Below are 27,739 nucleotides of genomic sequence, written 5' to 3' on the forward strand. Positions count from 1 at the left end.
CATCTTCCATTTACCTTTCCTCCATTTCAGTTATCCTATCCTCATTTAGGTTGGGTTACTGTAAAATGTTAGAGGAAGAAAAGGTATAGTGGTTTTGTGAAGCAATTTAATTCTGCTATAGTTCTAATTCTCTTGTTTAGAGTAGCCAATTAGCAACAGTAAAAGCTTCCTGATTTTAAAGAACAATGGTATCTAATTCCTAAACTCTAGAAAATCTTTGAAACATTTATTACTCTTCATTGCTCCCACCTAGGATTGTGAATATTACTTTAATAATTGCTAAACTCTAGAAAGAGTGCATAAATGGACTTTTTATAAATCAAATCATTTTACATGCATGTACTGGCTTGCTATTTAAGGGAATCTGGTCATTGATCTAACCATACTGTTCCTCTATTTGAAAAACATAAGTAGCTCCCTTTTGCCTATTAAATAAATTTGCTATGCAAAGCCCTCTGAAATCTGCCACCATCATGTTTTTGCATGATCATATTACTGCCCTCTATGATAGACTTTATTATGGACCTTGTAGATTAGACGGCAAGCAGTCTCTCCTTTCCTGTCTTTGTTCTTGTTATTTCCTGTGTCTGAAATGCTCTCCCTTGCCTTGCCTGCCAAGTTCCTACCCATCCACTAAAACCCAGCTCAAATGCAGCCCCCTCCAGAAAGCCTTCCTTGGTTTCCTTCCCATACCTTTAACCCCTCTTTGTGTAATCACCTCTTAGACCTCATTTAACTTTTGTTTTTAACCTCATTGCATTGATCACCTATTATTGTGTGTTATTTATGTATGTTTCATTCTCCTATGCTATAGATAATATGAGAGAAAGGACCATGTCTTATCCAAATCATGAATTTTCTCCTAATGCCCCCACAGTATGCTGTGTAGGTACTTAATAGATGGTTTTTGAATTGTTGAAATTTTTTGGTCTGATGAAGACATTAGAGAGGTTCCACTTTGCAGGCTACTACATGAAACACAATGGTCTAGGTAATCTAAATCAGGGTGCTTGTACACAGTAGAATCTTGGTAAATAATTGTTGAATGAAAGGGGAAAAAGAAATCTACAAAAATGAGGTCTAGCAAGGTAACAACCAAAACTAGTTTTTAACTAAGGGCTTCTTTAATTTAATTTTTATTTATTTGTTTATTTTAGTGAGGCAATTGGGGTTAAGTGACCTGCCCAGGGCCACACAGCTAGTAAGTGTTAAGTGTCTGAGGCCGGATTTGAACTCAGGTACTCCTGACTCCAGGGCCGGTGCTCTATCCACTGAGCCACCTAGCTGCCCCTCCGCTTCTTTAATTTTTAAAAATTAATTTATTGGTATTTAAAATTTTTTATAACATCTTCATTTTCCAGGGTCCCCCCACCCTCCATCTCTTATAAAAAGGAGAAAAAGCAGTTCAGCAAACTAATTAGCACATTAAAAAAAAATACAATCCAAAAACCTTTAGTGGCAAGTAGACTTTGCCAAAGAAGACAAAAAGAGATTGGGGGGGGGGTGTTGGGAGTGATAAAGAAGCATCAGTAAATGGATAAAAGGGAAATAAAAGGGATGATGACCCCCCCCCCCCCAAATGAGGCCACACCCCTGGTTCTCCCAGAAGAGGACAGGGAGGAAGAATTAAAGTCACAGGGATGTTTTAGGGGACAGGCGAGAAAGACTTCAAAATTGGAAAGTCAAAGTTTTCTTTTAATTGAAGGACACCAGATACCTCCAGAGATCTCCTCCCACAGGGCCAAAATGTCCCCTGACTTCCTTTCATTTTTCTTGGGGAAGAATCAGCAATTTCTTTTGTAAAAATCTGAATTCTTCTTGTCTCTGCCCTAAGCCTGTGAGCTTTCTAATGGCTAAATCATTTATATATAGGGTGTTCTCTCAATTAAACAAATGTTTATTAAGTGCTTGTTCTAAGTCCTGACTGGATGGTAGAATGGATACAAGATATGAAAGGCAAAAATCCTAGCACTCAACTTACATTTTGGTCGGAGAAACAAGCCTAAGGTGCATATAATAAACAGCAAAGTAAGCTATTATGATCATTTGCCAAGCAGAAGAAGGGAGAGATACTGAAGTTCAGATTATCTGGTAAAAGGTTTTTGGATGAGATTGGATTTGACCTGGGCCTTAAAAGTAAACAGCACAAACTAAGGCATTCCATGTTGGGAGAAGGACTATGAACAAACCCCCCGAGTCAAGAATTAGCAGGATCTTGGGGGTATGGCAAAAAGACTGATCCATCTATATTAGAATGTTTGTTTTGGGGAGTAGTAGGAAATGGAGCTTAATAGATAAGTATAAGTGGGGCAAGATTTGAGAGGCCTCAAAAGCTAAGATTTATAAAAATAAAAACTAAGATATGTAAAAATATCCTTTTTAGCCCCAATAAATAGACAACTAAGGGAAACATATGAGACCAAAAGCCAGTCCCTAATGGATAAATAATGTAAAGATATGAAAAAATGGTTCTCCAAAAAAGAATTACAGATTAATAACATGTGAAAAAAATGCTCCAAATCACTAGTAATTAAAAAACTGCAAATCATAGTAACCAAGAGTTTTCACTTAATATCAAATTGGCAAAGATGAATAACATGGGAATAGGTTATTGTTGGAAGGACTGTGGAAAGACAGATACATTAACATTGTTGGTGATGTGTATTAGTATAACCAATTTGGAAAAGAATATGGAATTATGCTAAGAAAGTGGCTAATATGTCCATATCCTTTGACCCAGGGATTACACTGCTAGGCATATACAAGATCAATGACAAAATGAAAGATTTCATATACAGCAGCATCTGATCTATAGTAGCAAAGAATTGGGAATAGAGTAGATGCCCATTGATTGGTGAATGGCTAGACAAATTATAGTACAATTGTGTAATGGAATATATGAGAAACTCTAAGAAACAACAAATATGAGAAATACAGGGAAACTTAGAAAAACGTGGCCTAAAGTAAGAAGAAGCAGAATCAGGAAATAACTATAATATTTGTAACAATGTAATAACCAAATTGACAAAATTATAATGACTAAGTTTGGCCCCAAAGAAGAGATAAGAAGACCCACCTAAGTTTTGTGGAAGTAGAGCTTCAAAAATGTGTAACATTGCATATGAATGACACCACACTTTTTAAAAAAATTTAAATTAAAATTTTTTTGTGTGAGGCAATTGGGGTTAAGTGACTTGCCCAGAGTCACACAGCTAGTAAGTGTTAAGTGTCTGAGGCTGGATTTGAACTCAGGTCCTCCTGAATCTAGGGCCGGTGCTCTATCCACTGCGCAACCTAGCTGCCCCCACCACACATTTTTTAATGAACTACAGAGTTTTGCCAAACTCTTTTCCCTGCTCTTATTCCTTCTTTATTACATGTCTTTCTGGGAAAAGATATGAGGAAGTGACACGGTAGGCTATTTAGATGAAGTAAAAACAAAGATATCAATCAAAATTAAAAAAAAAATTAAATATCTGGGGAAAGAGATGAACAAAACAGCAGATAAATATAAAGAACATATGAGGTATAAAGAATGACAAAAATGAAGAACTCAGAAACACTGGAAAACTTGAATGAAGTGTTGCAGACTGAAGAAAACAAGAAAAAGAGGAACATCTGAGTGGCTACAGCAATAGAAATAAAATTAAACTAAGAGACAATAATTTTTAAAATAAATGAGGTGGATTTATTGGTACCATGCTAGCAAATCTAAAGTACTTCTTGTTTCCTTTCCATTAACAACCAGTAAAGTGAAAAAATGAAACATGATTATGTGTTTTTTTGTCACAACTACTCTATTAGAATGTTTTGACTACCTGTTTAGGGCAAGTGTTCTTTGAGATGGGGATTTGTCAGGAATATTTGTTTAAAAGAAATCTAAGTAGAGAAAATTATATCTGATATGCTAAGCAATGGAGAAATACTATATATTTTTGAATGGGAGGGTTTTTTCTGATGTGTATGTCTTCCCCAGCTACATATTTCCTCTGTCTCAAGAGTAAGAACTAAAGCAGAAAAATATTATGAATTTGCTTTTTATAGTCAAAGTAGAATTGATCAATCAGTCTATCACTAGGCAATTATTAAGCTCCTATTATGTGCTAAGGGACAATGCTAGTTGCTGAGGACAAAAAAATAGGAATCATTTTCTGCACTCAAGGATCTTAACCTTTTGGGTAGACATCATGTACATATTAATGTATATACAAAATTAATCCAAGGTCATTTTTTAGTGGAAGCCCGGGCACTTGGGGGGATTGGGAAGTACCTCAAGGAAGATATAGTTCTTAAGAAGCTAAGGATTCTGAGAGGTGGAAGTGAGAAAGGAATGTATCCCAAGCATGGGGGAAATCGTGCCAAGGCATGGAAATGGTCGGTAAAATTGACACATTAAGGAGCAGGATGAAGTTTAGTTCAGCTAAAATGTGTAGAGTTTTGTGAAAAATAGTAATATATATAATCAAGCTGAAAGGTAGATTGTAACTAGATTGCACAGGGCTTAAATGCCAAACAAAATGTTTTTATTTGGTTCTACAAATTAACCAATAAAACAATCAGTAAACATTTATTAAGCACCTTCTATATTCCAACCATTGTACAGAGTTCTTGGATTCTAATGTGATATATAAAATTTATTTAGAATGTTGTGTGGAGTAATAAGAGAGGAAAGAGACTGGAGGCGAGGAGACTAATTAGGAGGCTGTTGAAATAGTCCAGATGGAAGGTGATGAGAGCCTGAACAAGGATGGTGACCATGTGAATAAAGTGAAGGGAATGGATGGGACAGGTGTATTATAGGGAAAAATAACAGTTTGACAATTGGTTAGATATGTGGGGGGAGGGTGAGTGAGGCGTTGAAGGTGACACTGAAATTTTAAATCTTGAGTAACTGGAAGGATAGTGATGTCTTTGATAGCAATAAGGAAGTTCAGGAGAAAAGTGGGTTTTCTTGGAAAGATAATAGGTCTGTTTTGAAAATGCTGAATTTGACATACCTATGAGACATTCTGGCTGAAATAGTCGATAAGGACCACATGACCAACAAGATAGAGGACTAGACTTTTTTTTCCTAGTCCTCACTAACTCCCTAAAACTCTTCTCAAAGAAGAGTTATGCTTCAAAGGAAAACCAATTAAAACTATTTCTAAAGGCCAAGATATCAAAGAAGCCTAATAAGGTAATTAAGAACAGCAGAGAACACTAATGTTCAGCACCTCCCACTTCCCACTAGTCCCAGTTCTCTATATCTACTGGTCTTCCCTAGGATTTTTTTTTTCCCCCTAGGATTTAACATGTTTTTTGAGACTGCTACAGACTCTGCCAGTTCACTCTACCCTCAGCCCCACTAGCCTTTGACAGTGTAGCTTCTATTTTTGCCTACCCACTTGTGGCGATGGAGCTATAGAAAGAAGGGGGCCTTAACTTTTCTTTTATTGATTGATTTTTTTGGTGAGGCTATTGGGGTTAAGTGACTTGCCTAGGGTCACACAGCTAGTAAGTGTTAAGTGTCTGAGGCCAGATTTGAACTCAGGTACTCCTGAATCCAGGGCCTGTGCTTTATCCACTGTGGCATCTAGCTGCCCCCGGCCTTAACTTTTCTAATGGTGACAGGTTTTAGCCAGAGAATTAAGAAACAGAAAAGTGGGTCACAGTGCCAGCATCTGGGGCTGTATTGGGCCCAAAGGAAAAAGGACCAGTCTTTTCTCTCCAGAAGCCTCTTGAGGCAGGTACTGAAGGCAGTGAAGAGTATTCTCCAGAGTGGGAAGAAGCTGAGACATCATTGAGATACAGTTACCAGGAGACCTTGCCTTCAGTGGAGGAGGAGTCAGAAATTAAGTGACAGGGGAACATAAGTGGGGGAAAAAAATCAAACAAAAACTAAAACCATCAGAGATCTTGGGAGGAAGAAAACTGAATTGAAATACCTAAAACACAAGTAGAGAGGCTTCTAGGTCATGTGAGCAACAAGATAGAGGACTAGATATTTTCTTTGATCCTCATGACCTCTTATACCTCTCCAAAACAGAAATTATACACCAAAGGTAAAACCTAGGATATCCAGAATTCATTCTCCTCCTCCTCCCCCCCCCCCCCCCCCCCCCCAGTAATCCATGAACTGACTCTCTGATCTTGTGCTTGTTTGGTCTCCTTTCTCCACCTTCTGTACTACTGACAGTGAGACTACACTAGTAGATCCAAAAATATGACATAAGCTTACAATACATTCCATCCCTAAGATGCCAATCCCTCCTCCTCCCCTCTCTTCAGAGTTATGGAGATGCTGGCTTCAAGTTGTAGAAATTTACACCTGGCTAAGACAGACAGCTTGACTATAGCCTTTCAGGAGCAAAAGCTTGCCAGGGGCCACAGCCCCATAGAACCAGTGCTGCAAAGCTCTGAACATCAGGCACCAAGCAGAGTCAGTGCCAGGATAAACAACCACGTATCACCAATGCTGCAATACTTTGAATTGCTGGTACCAGGTCAAAGAACTGAGGGACAGAAGAAGCAGGACAGAACATGACATTGTATGAGGAACACACTTTACTAAATCTGATGGGAAAAGCACATCATCCAACTAGGGTTAGTTCTGATCACCCAAAAGTCATTTGGGGCAGAGACCCAGGCTAGTTGAACCATAAATTGCCCAGTGTAGAAGGAAGTTAGATACTTCGAGATTTAGCTCCTAAGGAAACCACAGTCAAAAGGGAGGGGATCAGAAAGTGAGCATCAGGAGAAAGTTGGGGGGGAGGGGAGACTGAAATTTTTTAAAATTTCAGGAAGAAAACTCAGAGTCCTTGAACATAGGCAGATACAGGGAAAACAATAACTATAGCAGGAAACGTAACCTCAAGATCTAAAGGGTTATTTATAAATAAGTTATTACACAACCAAAGAAAATTATTGCTCTCTTAATGAGATGAGGGACTTTGTGAAATGTGAGGAGAACAACATGGAACCAACACACTGTTCCTCTGTAGTTCAAAAGAAATTAAAATTATGAGAACAGAATTTATGACCTGCACATCAAAAATAATGGGCAGAATCCCTGAGGGCACCTGGAGTGGGAGGACATGGACTCAGGGAGGAGAGTTTTTTTTTTTAAGAAAATTGGGGTATGGGGAAGGTAATTAGGGAAGATCAGTGGCAGGCTGCATAATCAGGAACATGCCCTACTATGGACCATTGTTTCTCTCTGACACCCCCAATAATTGGCATTGTTTGGGGATCGAGGAATAATGAAAAGGAATCCACAGGGCAAAGACTACAAGTCAGTGGCAGAAACCACCTAGAGGAGAAACCCTAGAATGAATACCTTAAGAGATTTCATGAGGAGTACAGATAAAAGAGAGAGACCAAATAACTGTAGGGGTCATGAATGAAAGAATGAGGGTCTAGAGTGGACAGGATGGATAATGAAAAGAGTGAGAGAAATCCTTTTGGGAAAGGGGTACCAAAAAATGAACTTTAAGAAACTATCTTTACTAAGGAAGGGAAGGACAGGAAGGGGGTTCTACTTGACTGAAAGGAAAAAAAGATGGGAAGAATTGTATAACCACATAAACTAAAACCCTAAAGGAAAAGGGTTAACAAATGAGAGGAAGGAATCAGGGGTGAGCAGAAAAGAGCCAGTTGGAAGAACACCACTTTAAATAAAGATTAAAGTAAAGTGACTGAAGGAACATAGCAGAAAAGGGGGGGAAATCATGTGAAAAAAACAAACCCAATATTAGAGGCAGATAGAGGAAAATATAAACCTAACTCTCCTAACTTTAAATGTGAATGGGAGCAGCTAGGTGGCACAATGGATAAAGCACTGGCCTTATATTCAGGAGGACCTGAGTTCAAATATGACCTCAGACACCTGACACTTATTTACTAGCTGTGACCCTGGGCAAGTCACTTAACCCTCATTGCCCCGCAAAACAAAATGAAATTAAACTAATCCATTCTTTTTTTGTTTTGTGGAGCAATGGGGGTTAAGTGACTTGCCCAGGGTCACACAGCTAGTAAGTGTCGAATGTCTGAGGCTGGATTTGAACTCAGGTACTCCTGAATCCAGGGCTGGTGTTTTATCCACTGTGCCACCTAGCCGCCCCTAAACTAATCCATTCTTAACAAAACAAAAAACTGACAGATTGGTTAAGAAAATAAAACTTGACAATCTGTTGCTTACAAGAAACATATTTAAAAAACAAAGACACATGCAAAATAAAATTAAGGGATGGAAATTTTTGCTTTTTCTTATCAAGTGAATCCAAAAAAGCAGAAGTTACATTCTTGCTGACAAAGCAAAAACAAAGCTTCAGATAATAAAAAGGGATAAACAAGGAAATTATATTATGCTGAAAGGAAACATAAACAATAAACTAATATCAGTAATAAGCATATGCTCCTAATGCTTTAATATCCAAATTTGTAAAGAAACTATCTGAGCTACAAGAAGACGTAGACAGAAACACAATAGTGATAGGAAACTTCAATACCCCTTTCTTAAATTTTGGGTAAGTCTAATAGGAAAACAAAAGGGAGGATATGGAATTGAACAAATTGGCAGAGAAACTGTACTTAAAAGACTTGGCATCTTATAAATGGGACAGCAAAATAATATATATACATATTTCTCAGGACTACATAATACTTTAACAAAAATTAACAGCATACTAGGTCACAGGGATATTGCAAAAAGTAACAAATATTATAATTATATATTATGTTATAAAAAGGAACAAATAGTTAATACATCCTTTACAAACCAAAATGCAATAAAAATAGAAATCAATTCTGGGACCATAAATAAAAGATACAGACATGAGGAGACCTGTATCTCATACTGTATACTAAGATAAGGTCAAAATTGGGTACATGATTTAGATATAAAAGGTGATACCATAAGCAGATTAGGGGAACATAAAATAGTTTACCTGTCATTTCTATGGATAAGGGAAGTTAAAGGAATGAAGGTAGGCAACAAAGGAGATAAAACTATCCCAGTTTGCTGATCATATAATCGTTTACTTGGGAAAAGCCTAGGAAATTAGCAAAGGTACTAATTGTGACAATAGCTCCAGAAAAGTTATGTTAACAAAATAAATCTTCAAAAATAAACAGCATTTCTATATGATAATAACAGAATACAAGAAGCAATAATTGAAAGGAAGTCCCATTCCAAATAGTTGCAAAATCCATAAAATACCTGGGGATTAACCTACAAGAATATTATTGTGCTATACAAAGTTATTGCATGATGATAGAGAAACATGGTAAGATTTATATGAATTGATGCAGAGTGGTAAGCAGAACCAAGAAAATAATAAACTCAGTAACTAAAACAATATAAATGGAAAGACTATATACCAAAAAAATCAAAAGTAAATGTAATAACCTGAAATATCACCTCACATCTCTCAGAGTGGCACATATAACAAAAAATGAAAATATTGGATGTTGGAGGGCACATGGGAAAACTGGGATGCTAATCCACTGTTGGTGGAGTTGTGAAAAGATCCAGTCATTCTGGAGAGCAATTTGGAACTACCAAAGGGCTATAGAACAGTGTGTACCAGCAATACCACTTTGATCCAGCAATACCACTGCTAGGTTTATATCCCAAAGACATCCCTAAAAAGAGAAAAAGACCTATTTGTACAAAAATATTTATAGCAGCTCTTTTTGTGGTGGTTAAGAATTGGAAATCAGAGGAATGCCCATCAATTGGGGAATGCCTAAACAAGTTGTGGTATATGATGGTGATGGAATATTATTGTGCTATAAGAAATGACAAGAAGGATGATTTCAGAAAGGCCTGTAAAGACTTGAATGAACTGATGTACAGTGAAGTGAGCAGAACCAAGAGAATGTTGTGCACAGTGACAGCAATATTGTTTGATGAAGAACTGTGAATGACTTAACTATTCTCAGCAACAAAATGATCCAAGACAATCCCAAAGAACTAATGATGAAGCATACTATCCACCTCCAGAGGAATAACTAATATTGATTGAACACAAACTGAAGCATGCTACTTTTCACTTTATTTCTTTCATTTTTTTCTTTTATTCAAATTTTCTTATGCAAAATGATTAATATGGTAATGTTTTACATAATTGTACATGTATAACCTATAGATCTGATTGTTTACTGCCTCAGGAATTAGGGAGGGAAAGAGGGATAAAATATGGAACTCAGAACTTTAAATAAAAATGTTTATTATTTTTTAAAAAAGTAAATATAATAAAATTATAAAGATCAAGAGGATTCAGTTGAAAAGATATGTGAAGACCTCCCCAGCTGACCCGTTTGTGATGGTAGGAGGTGCACAGATGTTATACTTTGCACATTTTCAGACTTTTTCAATGTATTGATCAGTTGTGCAAGACAAAATCTTCTAGAGAACTTTGTTTTCTGTTAATTGGTAGGTTTCTGAGTGTGAGAGATTTTGCTTTGGTAAGTTACATTTTCAGACATGGACCCCATCTTTAATAGCTCACTCTTCATTCTACCTCAGTGGTTTACTAAGAAATCATCTTAGACCAGCTCTGTAGTATCCTCATGCGCAGTTGTGATCATTTCTTCCAGGGATACAAGGGTATTCAGCTGATGTAGTCCTGATAGACTGGCATGCAGGTGTACAGTAGTAGTTTTAGAAAATTCTTCCCTTTTTAGGCACATGTGAATCCAAGTAAGAAAAGGCCAAAAGCTATAAGCAGTGCATATACCTTTTTGAAAATTGTAATATTGGTGTCACAAGTTATTTTACATGATTTCTTTCCTTTTTTTTTTTTTTTTGGAGAGGCAATTGGGGTTAAGTGACTTGCCCAGGGTCACACAGCTAGTAAGTGTTAAGTGTCTGAGGCCGAATTTGAACTCAGGTCCTCCTGAATTCAGGGCTGGTGCTCTATCCACTACACCACTTAGCTGCTTCTACGTGATTTCTCATGGCAAGAATGTGAACACATACTTGTTTGCTGTTTTTTCCCCTCTTTTACCCATTCTCATAAAAGCTCCACCTTGACTTCTTAAAGCAGTTGGAATATCATCTACTCACCTTCCAGTTTTGTAACACCTGTCAAGTTCTCAATGATCTCTCTCTTCCTTGCTTCATGCCTCCCTCCCATTCCTCCCTTAGTGACTTGCCAAAGATGAGCAATGGTTCCATGATTTTACCTGCTGTTACTTGCAATAATATTTTTTTTTGGATTTGGAGACCTGAACCTATTTATGAGCCTATGGTTTTGTTTTTGTGGGTCAGTGAGGGTTAAGTGACTTGCTCTGGGTCACACAGCTAGTAAGTGTCAGGTGGCTGAGGCCAAATTTAAACTCAGGTCCTCCTGAATCCAGGGCCGGTGCTTTATCCACTATGCCACCTATCTGCCCTCTTGTTTTTGTTTTTAAAATTATTTTCTTGACTATTTTGGTTACTTCTGTTTAGCAATTAAAGTTTTTCACAAACTTAAACCCTGCCAATCTATGCATTCTTAGACTCTACTATTCACATGCTGGCCTTCACACATAATGTTCCAGAAAAGTAGGAGGGGAAGAGGATAAGGAGGGAAGGGTGAAAGAAGGGAGTGCAGAGTGAGGAAGGGGACAGTCAGAAGTAAAACACTTTTGAGGAGGAATAGGGTAAAAGAAGATAGAAAATAGAATAAATATCAAGGGAAGGGAATAGGATGGCAAGAAATAGTTATGATGATTGACTACAATGGCAAAACTTATGGTACCTACTTTGCTGGGCTATTGTGAAAAAAATTCTTTGTCAAGTTTAAGGTACTATATACAGGTTATGATGAACAGGATAATATCAGAAAAACCTGGAAAGACCTACATGAACTGAAGCAGAGTGAAATGTACTGTATACTAAATAACAGCAGTAGTGTAAAATAATCTGCTGGGAAGCATGTAGTTATTTTCAGCAAGGGAATGATCCAATATAACCCAGAGGGACTTATGAAAATTGCAACTCATCTACAGAGAAAGAACTGATGGTATCTGAAAACAGATGGAAACATATTTTTAAAAAATTTTCTTTTGACAATTCCTTAATCTGAAGTTTTGTTTTTTAACTGTTTTCTCTCATAACCTAGCTAATGTGGGAATGTTTCCCATGACTACTCATGTATAACATAATGAATTGCTTGAGTTCTTCTGGGGGGTGGGGTGGGGGGAGGGGGGTTGGGAAGGGAGGGAGGAAGAGAAGTTGGAACACAAAGTTTTAAAAAATTGATGTCAAAATTTGTTTTTACATATGTTTTGGAAAATAAAATTCTAAACTATTTTTTAAAAATAAAGAAAAATTAGCAGATGGGGGAATTGGAAAGGCCTCTTGTAGTTGCTGGGGTTTGAACTGTTTAAAATGAAACCAGGAAAACTCAGGAAGCAGAGGTAAGGGGGCAGATTAGTCTAAGGTTTGAGGAAAGCTAGTACAAAGGTACAGAAATGGGTACTAGAGTGTCATGTGCATGGACCAGCAAGTAGGCCACGCTATCTAGATCACAGAATGCATGCAAAAGAAGAATAGGAAGGTAGGAAAGATTCAAATTGGGAGGAGCTTTAAATACCAAAGAGTAGATTTCATTTTTTATTCTAGAGGTATTTGGGAGCCATTGGAGCTCCTTAAGCACAGGAGTGACATAGTGAGACCTATACCTTAGTAACCGAGTGGCGGATGGGAAGCAGGGAGAGATTTGAGGTGGGGAGACTAATCAGAGAGCTATTTCTGTGTAGTCCAAGCAAGAGGTGATAAAGGCCCGAACCAAGACTATCAATGAAGAAAAGGAGATGTATATGGTACTTGTGAATATAGAAACAAGATTTGGCAGCAGATGGCAGCTGTGGGATGAATAAGAAGGAAAAATTGAGGATGACATTGAGGTTTGTCTTCAAACCTTGGGTGATTGCAAGGTTAGTAGTGCCCTTGACAAGTAATAGGGACATTTTGAAGAGGGGCATGTTTGAAGGGAAAGGTGAGTTCTATTTTGGACATGTTGAGTGTTAGGTGCCTCTGGAATAGGCATTTTGAGATGTTCAAAAGAGGCCACTGGTGATGCATGACTGCAACTCAGGAGAGAGAATAAGGATAGATAACCAATCTAGGAATCATCTGCATAGAGATGATGATTGAATCCATGGGCGCTTATGAGACTGCCAAGTGAGAATAGTATGGAGCAAAAAGAAAAGGGGCCAAAGAGAGAGACTTTGGGGCACTTACTCTTAGTCCGTGTGACATGGCTGAAGAACCACCAAAGGAGATTGGGGCAGAGTGGTTGGACAGATAGGAGAACTAGAAGAGAACAGTGTAATGGAAACTTAAAGAATCTATCTAGGAGATCTCCTGTGAGATTGGATCAGCCTGGGAGCAACTATTTGAAAAGGATATTTTGGGGGCAGCTAGGTGGCGTAGTGGATAGAGCACCAGCCCTGGAGTCAGGAGTACCTGAGTTCAAATCCGGCCTCAGACGCTTGACACTTACTAGCTGTGTGACCCTGGGCAAGTCACTTAACCCCAAAGGCCTCACCAAAAAAAAAAAAAAAAAAGAAAGAAAAGGATATTTTGGAATTTCCCATTTTTCAATCACTTTTGGTTAAAGTTTCAAAAAAGAGCTTTTCTGATTTCAGACATGAGCAGCTGAGAACTTTGCTGGTATAATTGTAGGGAAGAAGAGTCTTTTTAAATTTGTATTTGTATTCGTATTCTCTTCGTATGTGCCTTAGCGGGGTCTGGGATGTTTTCCCTCCTCATCTTCACTTGTTTGACTCTTTAGCTCCCTTCAAGTCTCAGCTTAAGAGCTACCTCCTTCCTGAGACCTCATCTGATTTTCCCAGGAATTTTTATGTAGTCTGTATTTCATTATCTGGGAACATGTAACACATAAACTCCTCAAGAAAAGAGGGCGTGTCTGTTTCATTTTCCTGTCTCTAGTGCTTATCAGTGCCCAGCACAGAGGTAGTTAACAAATGCTTAATAGGTATTACTGGTGAGTAATGAAGAAGGAATTTCCTGCCTCTTTTTTCAATAAAGAAAACCCAATTGTACCATATTAATTCATCTATAAAGCTTAGAAATGGTTGACTGTTAATTGACTATTTGACGTAGTCAACTAATAGTTGACTAAGTTGAATTTGCTAAGAGGTAGTAGCTTCCTCTTTTTTTTAAGGTAGATTTATTTTAAAAGAAATTTTAAAATTTGATGTATTTTATTTCCATTCAGGGTCTGAGTAACAACCCTTAATCATTATATTGGTTGAGGTATTGACCATTAGGTAACAGTGTGTTTTGGTGATGATGGGACAATAGTACCACAATAGACTTTGATGGGAATAGTTATAACTTTTACCCAATCTCAACTCAGACATAAATTATAACCCATTCCCTTATTCTCTCAGGAGATTTTCCCCCAGTAGTTCTTTTTAGAAGAAAATGGCTAAATTACCTCTAAGAGTTGCTGGACATAAAGTCTCCAAAAAACCCTTAAGATCATAAACACTGCTTTTTATAGGATAGAAGGAAAATTTTCACCTTAACACTCAAATACTGTAAATATTTTCAATGTATTTCAAAGCACTGCATGCCTTTCCCCTACTCTCTTTAGTCCCCTCCCCCGCTTCACTGTGTGTCTTGTAAGAATGTTCTCTATTTAGAAATAGAATGATAGATTTTAAAAATAATTTTTGTGTCACTTTTCGACTTGTCAATAGAATAAGGGTATGACTGTTACTGGTTCAGAATAAAAATGTAACTTGATCAATAAGTTGTACATGATAAAATATTTTTGTAACTCTTAATTGTGAGCAAATTTCTATAGCATTTCTTTAGTAAAGATTTGTTATTCTTTGGATTATTTTAAAAATTGGTTGTTCATTTTCTTCAGTTATAGAGTTTTCTTTCAGTATAGTCAAAGATTTGATGTATATTGTTAGGTACTTATAGTTGTGTCCACATTTACATCTTCTCTTCCAGTTAAGTAAGGATATAGTAAATGCTCTTCTTCCAAGAATCTACCCAGAGTTTCCAGATAATTTATTTTCTCCTTTTTAAAGTCCCCTCTTATATAAAGTATGTATAATATAAAACTGCCTACTTCCTACACAAACATCCTAACAAGGACTTAGGTTCAGCTTTTAACCACTCACCTTTCATATTTTCCCTCATTCTTATTAGTTGTACTAGTGATAACATGTAAACATTTCAGTGTTTTTATATGTTAAAGATGTTGGTTTCACTAACAGTGCCATTCCTAAACTTACATATTTCTAATATCCTTTCACATGTCACTGAGTATTCCTCAGATGTAAAGATATAAATAGGAAACTTGTATAGAAATGAAATATTCCTATATACTTTAATTCTGAATGATGTTTGTTTTAATTCATATATGTTTTTTCTTTCTTTTTTTTTAAATAGATGATCCATAATTATATGGAACACTTAGAAAAAACAAAACTTCATCAGCTATCAGGGAGTGATCAACTAGAATCCACAACTCATAGTAGAATTAGGTAAGCTTTATTATACATTTTCCCTTGAAAATAGGTGAAAAAAATCTGTATTTCTGTGTTGTTGTGTTCTTCAATCCTAAAACAACAGAGTCAGGCTGATTCAGAAAGTTCTGTTCTATGCTTGGAATGTTGTGGGAGAGAATAGAGTAGAAAAGAATGGAAGCAGCCTTGACTACTAAAAGGCTAAATCAGGAGATAGCCAGATAGGCAGCTTTGAGATATTTGTGTGTTTAAAAAAAAAAAAAAACAACCCAACAACTTGATAAAAGATTTTGGGTTTTGGGAATTTTTTGGGTTTAAATTATTCTCAGAGTTTGTGGGAGTTTGAAAATAACTTTCATTTCTTTCTCATTCTGTTTAGTCTAATTTTTGTTGCCAAGGTACGGGTTTGAAAGGGTTATTAGCTGAATGTCTATTTGATGTGGAATTGTGAATAAATTATGTAGATCAGTAGGCTTTGTGACCAATGAGCTAAGCCAGGACAATTCGTGGAGGGGGAAAAACAGTTAATAAGCTGGCCGTCTCCCGAGGCTGCTGCACAGATGCTAAGAGCGGCAGCTCTATGGTTGTGAGGTGGGGAGAGTAGGGTGATGTCATTGATTGGGAGTTGCTGCTGCTACCGCTGCTGCCTCCGCTGCCACCACCGCCTCCGCTGCTGCTGCAGAGCCCAGTGGGAGAGCTGCTGATGGCATTGTTTTTGTGGCCGTGGCCGCTGAATGACAAACTTGCACTACAAAGATCCCCCCGTGGCCCCTGTTCTGTAGCCTTCTCGCTCCTCTCAGCGGCGGGTCACCATGCCAGCACAGCGCCATGAGTCCTGGATGCATGCTGCTATTTGTGTTTGGCTTCGTTGGCGGGGCGGTGGTCATTAATTCAGCTATCTTGGTGTCGCTCTCTGTTCTGCTTCTTGTGCACTTTTCTATTTCCACCGGCGTGCCAGCTCTGACGCAGAACCTGCCCAGGATACTCAGGTACTTACTCGCTTCCTCCTCCTGCTGCTGCTCCTCTGCAGCCCGCCAGCCCGCCCGCCACCCCCGGGGTATCTCTCCCTCCCTCCTACCCTGCCTCCCTACCTCCATCCTTCTTCCTCTGGTCCCTACCTCCCGAAGCAGTGCAGAAGCAGTGGCAGCGGCAGGCAGCAGCCAGCAGTGGTGGAGGCAGCGGCAGCGGCAGGGCTCCCCTACCCCACCCCCTCTCCTGCTCGCCTGCTCTCTGCTGTATTCCTTAGCTTGCAGAATGAAACAATGGGGGATGGCCCGAAGCTAGGCGCTCAGATTATGGTTAAAGTGATTTTGGAACTAGGACCTGGGGAGAAAAAGCTTTGTGTGGGCAACCAGAGGGCAGAAGAAATAATGTTCACTTTGGGTTTAAACGTGAGTACAAGGACAGTGTGGTCTTGGAAGCTGGCTGATGGCAAAGTGAATGAATAAGAGAACAGTTATGGAGCCCGGCAACCCAAGTTTATCCTCTCATTAAGCACCTAAAGCATTTGCCTAAGCTTTTAGATTTAGAGTTTGAAACTTGTACCCCAAGGATGGGGGTGTATTTTGTATGGATTAATGGGAATTCTTATATCTTTGGGCTCATTATTTCATATTACAACTCATGGGAACCAGCAAATCAATTCTTTTCTCATTTAAAAAAAAATAGGAACCTTTTAAACCTAAAAGGTTTTGAGATTTTTTTTTTGGACAGTGAGCTCATTTTTTCATTATTCAGGCATTAAAGCTGTGAAAGCTTTATAAAGCCTATTCACTATTGTTTTGTCAGATGTTATCCTTTCTTCTTTTCTTTGTAGAGACTTGGGTGGCAAATGTCCATGCTTGTTGGGGGTGGGGGGTGGCGCGGGAACTGCATTTGTTAATCTTACTTTGGCTGCTTTTCATTCTGTTAGTACAGTGCAAGAACCACTGTCTACCTTTTAGCTATTTAAAAAAAAACAGCAAACCCAAACCTCCATTAAAAGTAGAAAAAACACAACTAATTTCCCCCCCCCCCCACTTGTTTTGCTTTGGACAGCTTTAATTAATAGTTAAATTATTTTCTTTCAAACAAAAGTTTATAAAAAGTATCCTAACTGAATTTGATACATTTAAAAAGAAATAATCAGAAGTACCAATTTAATTAAGAGCACTTGTGATTATATATTCGTAGCCCAAATTATTCAGTAGCTATCTGAGAACCCAGAATTTACATTTATATTTTAAGTTCATGGTGGTGATGTATAGTTCTTTATTTCAAATGGATATTATAGAACATATTGTTTATGAAATTAAAGGCTCTTACACCAGGAATAGAACGAACCTCTTGTTTCATATTTTCCATATTTTAAAATTCCCTACTAAGCCTCCCTAATATGTCTATATAAATTCTTAGAAAACATGCTGAATATTAATTGCTTTTGTACTTTAGCTTTTTAAAAAGGTAATTTTACATTCTGTAGAGAGAGGCTACTTTCTAAATTTTAAAATTCAGTTGAATAAAAAAGTTAGTGATCTGTGCTTGGTCTCCAGTAAAATTTTAGACTCTTTAGACTTTTGAAGCAGGCCTGTTGTAATTTATATATATTAAGAACTGGGAGTAGCTAGCTGAAATATTTCACGTCAGAATTAACTTTATTATAGGATAGTCTCAATAAAAGCCCATATTATTATTGGCCACATGATAGGAGAAATAGTATTGTACTAAGACTCAAAAGTTCTGGGGTTTAAGTCTTAACTCTCACTGGCCATGTGACAATGGGGAAGCCATATTTAACTCTTTATCACACTTTCATCTGTAAAATGGTGCTAATAATTTCTGTATCTCTCAAATGATTGTTGTGATGGACAAATGAGATAGTGAGTGTGAAAATGCTTGGAAAACTAAAATGTCTGATAAGCATAGAGTAGTGTTATTATTGTTACAGAGATCTAATTACTACTTATCTGTATATTCAATTTAAAAATATTTTAAAACTAATTGTATTATTTATTAAATAAACCGTAGCTTCAAGGAGTTTCCATGATTTTCATATTTTGAAAGTGATTAAGTTAGAATTGAATTTTTTGTTGTACTTAGATTTCAACTTTAAGTTTGAATGGATTTTTATAAAAAAGCAGATAATCTGGTTTATCTAATTATCTAACTTTAAGCTAATTATCAGTTTTATATACTTAGTAAAAAGGCTACTATAAGAAATGAGTTGTTAGTGGTTTCTCTGAATTCTTTGCATTTAAATAATTAGAAAGCATGTAAAAGATGAAATTTGAAAAAGCTGTTGGAGTTTTATTAGTTCTGACTTTTAAAAATGCAGTTATTAAACTATTTCTGCATAATCTAGAGAATCCTGATTGGAGATGATTTTGCTTAGAAGAAGCACATTAGGCTTCCAATTTAAGATGAAAATTTCTAAATAGCATTAAAATGAAACTATTAATTATACCTTTAAAAATTGGTATTTCAGGTAAGGTACTTTATTTAAATCTGATACTTTTAAGTACTTGAATATGTTATATGTCATCTTGTATCCTTTTTGATTTCTTTAATTTTGCTAAGGAAGCCATTTTGTTTTAAGGAACCTATAACATTTCAAATAGACACAATCTTTGGGTTTTGAGTTTTTATTCCAAAGTGTAGGACACTATAAAGAGAGGGTGAGTATCTAGTGATAATGTTTTGATGGGATTGTAGTAATAGAATGTGAATCATAATTTCCTCTTTGGCAGTCTGCTATTATGACCAACCAAGTCTGTCTGTCAAAAGCATAGCTTTTGCAGGTTTGATAACAGTAGAAAAAGTTTAACAGTATATAACTTTAAAAAATATATTTTATTTTTTCCCAATTACATGTAAAATAAAATTTGACTTTATTTTTAAGATTTTGAGCATAATTCCAAGTTGCTATTCAGAATGTTTAAATCAGTTTACAACTTCACCAACAGTGCTAGTGTCCCAGTTTTCCCACGTCCCCTCCAACACTTGTTATTTTCCCTTTCTGTCGTACTAGATAATATAATAGGTATAAGGTGGTATCTCAGAGTTGTTTTAATTTTCATTTCTCCAATCAGTAGTGATTTAGAGCCTTTTTTTCACATGCCTAGAGAAAACAACGATGTCTTTTTCTGAAAACTGCCCGCTTATATCTTTTGACCATTTTATCAATTGAGGAATGACTGTATTCTTATAAATTTGACTTGGTTCTCAACATATTTGAAGAATGAGGCCTTTATAAGAGAAACTTGCTGTAAAAAAATTTTTCCACAGTTATGATTATTATGTATTTCCTTCTATCCTATTTTTTCCCATGTTTATCCTTTTCTCTCGTTCTCTCTCTCTCTCTTTCTCCTTTCACCTTGTCTTTCCTCAAAAGTGTTTTGCTTCTGACCACTAGCTCCCCATATCTGTCCTCCCTTCTATCAGCACCCCCCATTCTCTTATCCCCTTTGCCTCCTACTTCCCTATATGGTAAGATAGATTTCTCTACCCAACTGTATGTATCTATAGGGAATACCCTATTTGAGCCACTTTGTATGAGAGTAAGGCTTAATGTTGTTGGCTCTGCTGCCCCCATCTTCTCCTCCATTGTAAAAGCTCTTTCACACTTCTTTTAACTTGAGATAATTTCTTCTTGTTCTTCTTGTTCTTCAGTTAAATGACTTGCCCAGGGTCACACAGCTAATAAGTGTCAAATGTCTGAGGCTGAATTTTAACTCAGGTCCTCCTGAATCCAGGGCCAGTGTTTTATCCACTGTGCCACCTAGCTGCCCCCTTAACTCTAGATAATTTATCCCAATTTGTCTCTCCCCGTACATCCCTCTTTCTCACCTCTTACTTTTATTTTTTTAGATTACTGTCCCATCATAGTCAACTTGCACTTATGCACTCTATGTATGCTCCTAACTGCCATTATAATGATAAAAGTTCTTAGGAGTTACAAGTATCATCTTCCCATGTAGGAATGTAAACACTTTAACTTTATTGAATCCCTTATGATTTTTCTTTCCTGTTTGCCTTTTTATGCTTCTCTTGAGTCTTTTATTTGAAAGTTAGCATTTCTATTCAGCTCACCAGAAATGCTTGAAAGTCCTATATTTCATTAAATGTCTATTTTATCCCCTGGTGTATTATACTCATTTTTGCTGGGTAAGTGATTCTTGGTTGTAATCCTAGTTCCTTTGCCCTCCAGAATCATATTTCAAGCCCTTTGATCCTTTAATGGGGAAACCACTAAATCTTGTGTTATTCTGACTGTGACTCCATGATATCTGAATTGTTTCTTTCTGGCTACTTGCAATAATTTGTTCTTGGCCTGGGAGCTTTGGAATTTGGCTAAAATACTTCTGGGAGTTTTCATTTTGGGAGCTCTTTTAGGAAGTGATCAGTGGATTCCTTTAATTTCTGTTTTACCCTCTCATTCTAGGATAGGTTTCCTTGAAAAATGATGTCTAGGTTTTTTTTTTTTTTAATCATTACTTTCAGGTAGTCCAATAATTCTTAAATTATCTCTCCTGGATCTGTTTCCAAAGAGATATTTCAAATTTTTTTTCCTATTTTTTCATTCTTTTGGTTTTGTTGTATTTTTTGATTTCTTGTTGAGTTATTACTTTCCACTTGCCCAATTCTAATTTTTAAGGAATTATTTTTTTCATCGAGCTTTTGTACCCCCCTTTTCCACTTGGCCAGTTCTACTCTTTAAGGAATTTTTCAGTGATTTTGTGTTTATATTTTTTCATTTGGCCAATTCTGCATTTTAAGGAAATCTCTTCAGTTGATTTTTGTGCTTGTTTTACCGTTTGGCATATTCTGCTTTTTAAGGTGTTATTTTCTTCAGTATTTTTGTGTGCCTCCTTTACCAAGTTTTGATTCTTTTTTTTTTCCCCATGATTTTCTTGCCTCACATTTCTTTCCCCAGTTTTTCCTCTTTCTCTCTTATTTGACCTTCAACATCCTTTTTGAGCTTTTCCCAGGAATTCTTTTTGGGCTGAGACAAATTCACATTTTGGGGCTTTGGGGGTAGCAGTTTTGCTGTCTTCTTCTGAGGTTTTGTTTGTTTTTACTCTTCCTGGTCATCACCATAGTTTTCTATGGTCAGGTTTGTTTTTTGTTGTTTGCTCATTTTCCTGGCCTCTTTCTTGATTTTTAACTTTATGTTAAAATTGGGCTCTCCTTCCAGAGTGGAGGGGGCGGGGCAGCTAAGTGGCACAGTGGATAGAGCACTGGCCCAGTAGTCAGGAGGACCTGAGTTCAAATCCAACCTCAGACACTTGACACTTACTAGCTGTGTGACCTTGGGCAAGTCACTTAACCCCAATTGCCTCACTAAAACAAAAAAAGTATTGATTCTTTCAGAGTGGAGGGGGCACTGAGCCAAAGTTCAGGTCTTTCATGCTGCTGTGTTCAGAACTAGTTCTGGGGTTCTATAAGTTGTCAGTCCTTCCAAAGTGGTATTATCTAAGGAAAGGTGTTGTCACTGCTATCCTGGCCTGTGCACTTGTCTTTGAGTGACCATAAACACTCTTCTCCACTCTGGAACTGTGTCCAGAGCCCCTGTACCCTTACACCTATACCCTCTAGTGTGCTGGTGACCCTCTTCACTTTGGGACTGAAACTGGGAACTGAGTATGGGTGAAGCGACAGAGTCTAACACCTGGTGCAAGCAATGGGTTCCCTGTACTCTCCTTTTTGACCCCCTTACAGTCTGTGTGCTGAAAGCTTTGGAAGATGCTGCTGCCATTTCAGTTACCCCCAAAGCCTATTGCTGGCTTGCTGTGGTGTGGCCTGTTATGACACAGCTTGTGCTGGATTGTTCCACTTATTCCAGTGAGATAGACCTTTCCTGCTTACCTTCCAAGTTGTCTTGGGCTGGAAAATTATTTCATCCCATCCTTCGTTCTCTTGTTCCAGAATTCATATCGAAGCATTATTTCAAATTTGTTTGGACAGGAGTTTGGGAGAGCTTAGATGAGTCCCTGCCTTTACTATACTATCTTGGCTCTCCAGTGTATAACTTTTCCATTTACTTCAGATAAGCAGTATTTAAGTGTAATTTCAGAGAGAAAAGGAACCTTTCTTCCTTAATTGTTTAGTGTGATATTTTATATATATAAATAAATATATGCACACACATATACATGTATGTATGTGTGTGTGTGTATATATATATATATATATATATATATATATATATATATATAAATAAAAGTTCTTCATGCCTTTACTTTAAATATTTTGCTCTAGTTTTATATATGAGTTTAGGGAACCAAGGAACCACGGCATCTGAAAGATGGAAGGGAGGACTCAGAAGCGTATCTGTATCTGTATCAATGAGTCAAATGACAAGAATTTATTATAATGCACATATGTTGTTCCAGGTTCTATGCTCAGTGTTGGGGATATAAAGGCAAAAAAGGAAACAATTTCTACTTTCAAGGAGATTACATTCTGTCCTTTAGACAACATATAAGTATGTACAGAATGAATATGTACAGGAGAGACAGGAAAAGGGACTACACCTGTAATTTCAGTTTTTAAAGGGAACTCTTAGTTGTGAATACAAAACAAATAAAAGAGAGTAGTTAAACAAAGTTGAGAAGAGATGGAGGATAGACATCAGGAGGATCAGAAAAAACTTCACCAAGAAAGTGTACTTGGAGAGGGATTCTGTGATAAGGAGGAAGTAAATTCCAGGCTTGGGGAATGATGGCCAGTGAAGAGGCTCAGAGGTGAGGGAGATTAAGTCCAGTGTGTGAAGTATGGAGAGAAGGCCACATTGAATGGAGGGTAGAGTGAAGGAAGAGGAATAATTATATAATGTCTTTGGAAAGATAAGTTCCAGACAGGTTGTGAAAGGTTTTTAGACCCCAAGAGGAGTTTATATTTAATCTTAGTGGTGAAAGGGAGTCATTGGCGTTTCCTGAGTAGAGGGAATGACATGGTCAGTTCTGCATTAAGGAAATCACTTCAGTTGCTGTGTGAAGGATGGACTGGAGCTAGGAGAGACTTGAAGAAGAATCTTGGGGGAGACCATTGCAGTGGTTCAGGCAAGAGGTGATGAGGGGTGAGATGGAAGGGAATGTTGCAGAAATAGAAACAGCAAGATCTGGCAGTTGATAGGAAATGTGGGGGGGAGAGTTAGGATTCAAGGATAATACTAAGGTTACAAATATGGGAGATAGGAAGAATTGTTGTGCCCTTGACAGAAATATGGAAGGTTTAGTTGGGGGCTGAGTTTGAAAGGATAAGATAATGAAATTATCCATAGCACAATTATTTCCACAGCATATATATTGGTCATCCAGTCTTGCCTTGAAGACCTTTTAATGAAGATCAACCTTTTGTCTTCCAAGGTTATTCCTCTTTTGGATAACTTGAATAGTTTAGGAAGATTTTCCTTAATCTCCCTTTGCTTAACTTCTACTCATTGCTCTTAATTCTGTTTTCTGGTGCCAAGCAGAACAAATCTAATCCATGTACAAACCCTTCACTATACTTGAAGGTATATCTTCACTTCTCCAAGCTAAACATTCCCACTTTTTAAAACTAATGGTCATGTGTGATTGTTTCAAGACTCCCTTGTATTCTGGTCTCCTTGCTTTGGACTCTCTCCAACTTGGCAGTAGGTTGACAGATAATATGCAAAGATTGGGATTTCCCCAACAGACCCCAACTAGTCTGATTAGACCTCTTAGGGGTGGCGAAATTCAAGGAGGAATTTGAATGAGAGTCCCAAGTAAGAAATACTGTAAACACACATTCTGATAATTCAGGTGTCACACAGTCTTCAACTGAGAGGTTTTCTTATCCTTACTGTAGCCAAGGAGGAATCTCTTCTACTACATCTCAGATTAATAGTCAGCCAGCCTCTGCTTCAGTATCTACAGTGAGAGAGAAACCCATTACTGATCCTGCTACTGCTTCATTTTTTTTTTTTAAGAGATGGTAGGGACTTTAGTTGAACAGTCCAACCTTTCCCCTTTATTTTAAAAATTGTTTTATTTTCAGCTCCAAATTCTTTCTGTCTAACCTCTCCTTCCTTCTCCAAACTGAAAAAGCCAAAAAACCAAAATCTATTACAAACATTACAAGCAAAACAAATTCCCACATTGACCATGTCTAAAAATTAAAAAAAAAAGTTAAAGCCTTAATCTGTACTCTGAGACCTCTCTATCTAGAGGTGCATATAGCATGGCTCATTATTAGTCCTCTGAAATTGTGACTGGTCATTGTGTTGATCACCATTCTTAAGTTTTTTAAAGTTATGTGTCTTTATAGTATCATTGTATAAACTGTTCATCTGGTTCTGCTCATTTCACTTTGCATTGATTCATATAATCTTTTCATGTTTCTCTGAAATTGTCTCCATTTTTTTTTAACAGTGCAATTATATTCCATCACATTCATGTACCATAACTTGTTTCTCAGTTGGTGGGTACCACTTCAGTTTCTAATTTCATGGTACCACCATGAAAAGAGCTGAGATAAATATTTTTGTACATATAGGTCTTCTTTTTTGTTTGATCTCTTCAGAGTATGACGTCCTAGTAGTAGTATCATTGGGTTAAAGGGTATGCATAGTTTTAATAACTTTTGGGGCATAAATAATTCCAAATTCCTTTCCAGAATGACTGAACCAGTTCACAACTTCACAAGTAATATATCAATGTATCTGTTTTTCCCACCACTTCTCCAGCATTTGTCATTTTCCCTCCTTTAAAAAAAATAATCAATTTTGTCAGTCTGATAAGTCTGGGGTGGTACTTCACAGTTGTTTTATTTTCCATTTCTCCAATTATTAGTGATTTAGAGTACCTTTTAAAAATATGGCTATTGCTAGCTTGAATTTATTCCTCTGAAAATTACCTATTCATATTTGTTGAGTGTTTTATCAGTTGGGGAGTGGCTCTTTTTTCCCCTGTGTATCTAATAACATCTTCATCAGAAATTTGCAACAAATACTTGTCCCCAGTTTCCTGTTTTTTTTCAATCTTAATAGTATTTTATTTTTTCCAGTTATGTGTAAAAATAGTTTTCAACATTTGTTTTTTATAAGATTTTAGTTCTAAATTTTGTTTTTTCCTCCTTTCCCTCCCCCTCCCCAAGACAGAAAACAATCTGATATAGGTTTTATATATATATACAATCACATTAAACATATTTCTGCATTAGTCATGTTGTGAAAGAAGAATCAGAACAAAAGGGAAGAACCTCAAAAAAGTGGAAATAGTATGGTTCAATCTGCATTCAGATTCCACAGTTCTTTTTTTCGGGATGTGGAGAGCATTTTCTATCATGAGTCTTTTGGCATTATGTTGAATCATTGCACTGCTGAGAAGAGTCAAGTCTATCACAGTTGATCATCACACAATGTTGCTGTAACTGTGTACAATGCCCTCCTGGTTCTGCTCACTTCACTCAGCATCAGTCCACTTAAGTCTTTCCAGGTTTTTCTGAAATCTGCCTGTTCATCGTTTCTTACAGCACAATAGTAATCCATTACATTCATATGCCACAACTTGTTCAGCCATTCCCCAGTTGAAGGGCATCCTCTCAATTTCCAATTCTTTGCCATCTTGTTTTTCCTCTAATTATTGCAGTATTGGTTTTGTTTGTGCAGCACTTTTAAATTTTATGTGATCAAAGTTGTCCATTTTATATCCTGTGAACTTCTCTATCCCTTGATTTGGTTATGAACTCTTCCCCTATCTATAGATCTGACAGGTAATTTTTTCCATACTCCTCCAATTTGTGTATGATGTCACCCTTTATGTCTAGATTACGAGTACATTTGGAGCTTGTCTTGATATATATATGGTGTGAGATGTAGGTCCATAGACCTAGTTTCTGCTGGACTGCTTTTCAGTTTTCCTAACAGTTGTTGAATAGTGAGTTCTCACCTTATCCTAAGAACTTTGAGTTTATCAATACTAGGGTTTTGTGCATGTTTGCTTCTGTATATTGTATATTCCACTGACTCACCTCACTATTTCTTTTTTTTTTTTTTTGGCGGGGCAATGGGGGTTAAGTGACTTGTCCAAGGTCACACAGCTAGTAAGTGTCAAGTGTCTTGAGGCTGGATTTGAACTCAGGAACACCTGAATCCAGGGCCGGTGTTTTATCCAGTGTGCCACCTAGCCACCCCCTAACCTCACTATTTCTTACTCAGAAACAATTTTTTTTTTTTAATTACAGTTTGAGATGTGCTACTGCTAGGTCCTCTTCTTCCTTGCTCCATTTTTTCATTAATTCTCTTGATATTTGTGACTTTTCATCCAGATGAATTTTTAAAAGTACTTTAAAGTAATTCTTTGGTAGTTTATTTGGTGTGACACTGAAGAAGTAAATTAAGTTAGGTAGTATTGTCAGTTTTATTATATTAGCTCAGCCTAGCCACGAGTAATTAATATTTCTCTAATTATTTAGCAGTCTTTATTTGTAAAAAGACTTTTGTAATTGTGTTCATATAGTTCCTGTGTGTATGTGTCAGCAGTTAGACTCCCAAGTATTTTATATTATTTGTAGTTATTTTGGGTAAAATTTCCCTATCTTTTCCTGCTGGATTTTGTTGGTAATAGATGGAAATGCTGATGATTTGTAAGGGTTTATTTTATATTATGCAATTTTATTGAATTTGTTCATTGTTTCACTTAAGTTTTTTAGTTCACCCCCTAAGAACTGAGTGCTTCTTGAGGCAGTCAATGCATGTGATTTTTGCAAAGCTTTTATTGTTCGGAAATGTCCCCCTACACCAAGCCTATTTCCATCTTCTGGGATGAAACAAAATGAGTCCAAACCCCTATCCATATTACAGACCTCAAATATTTAAAGACAGCTGACATGTCTTCTCTTCTCTTAGGTAAACATTCCCCATTCAGTCTATCTAATCCCCTGATTGCCATCCTGGTCGTTCTTCTCTGGAGATGCCATAATTTGTCAATGTGCTTCTAAAAATCTGATACCTAGAATTAAATAAAATAATCTGACCAGGGTAGAGAGTACAGTGGGATCACCACCTACCTTATTCTGGCTGCTATGCCTCTCAGTGCAACCCATGATCACATTGGCTTTTTTTTTTGGCAGTCCAAGGATACTTTTGACTTATTTTTAAGCTTGCAATTAATTCACTAACTACCACCAGCTTTTTTTTTTTTACACAAGCTGTTGTCATGCTTTTATTCATACTAATCATACTTTCTTCATCCACTATTTATGAAATTAATTTTTTGAAGTGAAGTACATAATTTTGCATTTGTCCCTATTA

At 37.0% G+C, this 27,739-nt stretch overlaps 1 protein-coding gene across 16 annotated transcripts in view; it reads left to right on the plus strand.

Annotated features, from left to right (window-relative positions):
- The window catches only part of SPAG9 (sperm associated antigen 9), a 149,585-nt gene that overhangs the window by 56,982 nt on the left and 64,864 nt on the right, over positions 1-27,739 (plus strand). For 11 of the 16 annotated variants that reach the window (XM_043962930.1, XM_043962934.1, XM_043962933.1 and 8 more), the window contains one exon: positions 15,407-15,501. In XM_043962930.1, coding sequence (XP_043818865.1) covers positions 15,407-15,501 — 95 coding nt within the window. Of the gene's footprint in view, positions 1-15,406; positions 15,502-16,040; positions 16,473-27,739 lie in introns of those variants that run through there. The other 5 variants (XM_043962944.1, XM_043962943.1, XM_043962942.1 and 2 more) reach the window with 3 other exon arrangements.

The sequence above is a fragment of the Dromiciops gliroides genome, chromosome 4, assembly GCF_019393635.1.
Source record: "Dromiciops gliroides isolate mDroGli1 chromosome 4, mDroGli1.pri, whole genome shotgun sequence".
Taxonomy (NCBI): Eukaryota; Metazoa; Chordata; class Mammalia; order Microbiotheria; family Microbiotheriidae; genus Dromiciops; species Dromiciops gliroides.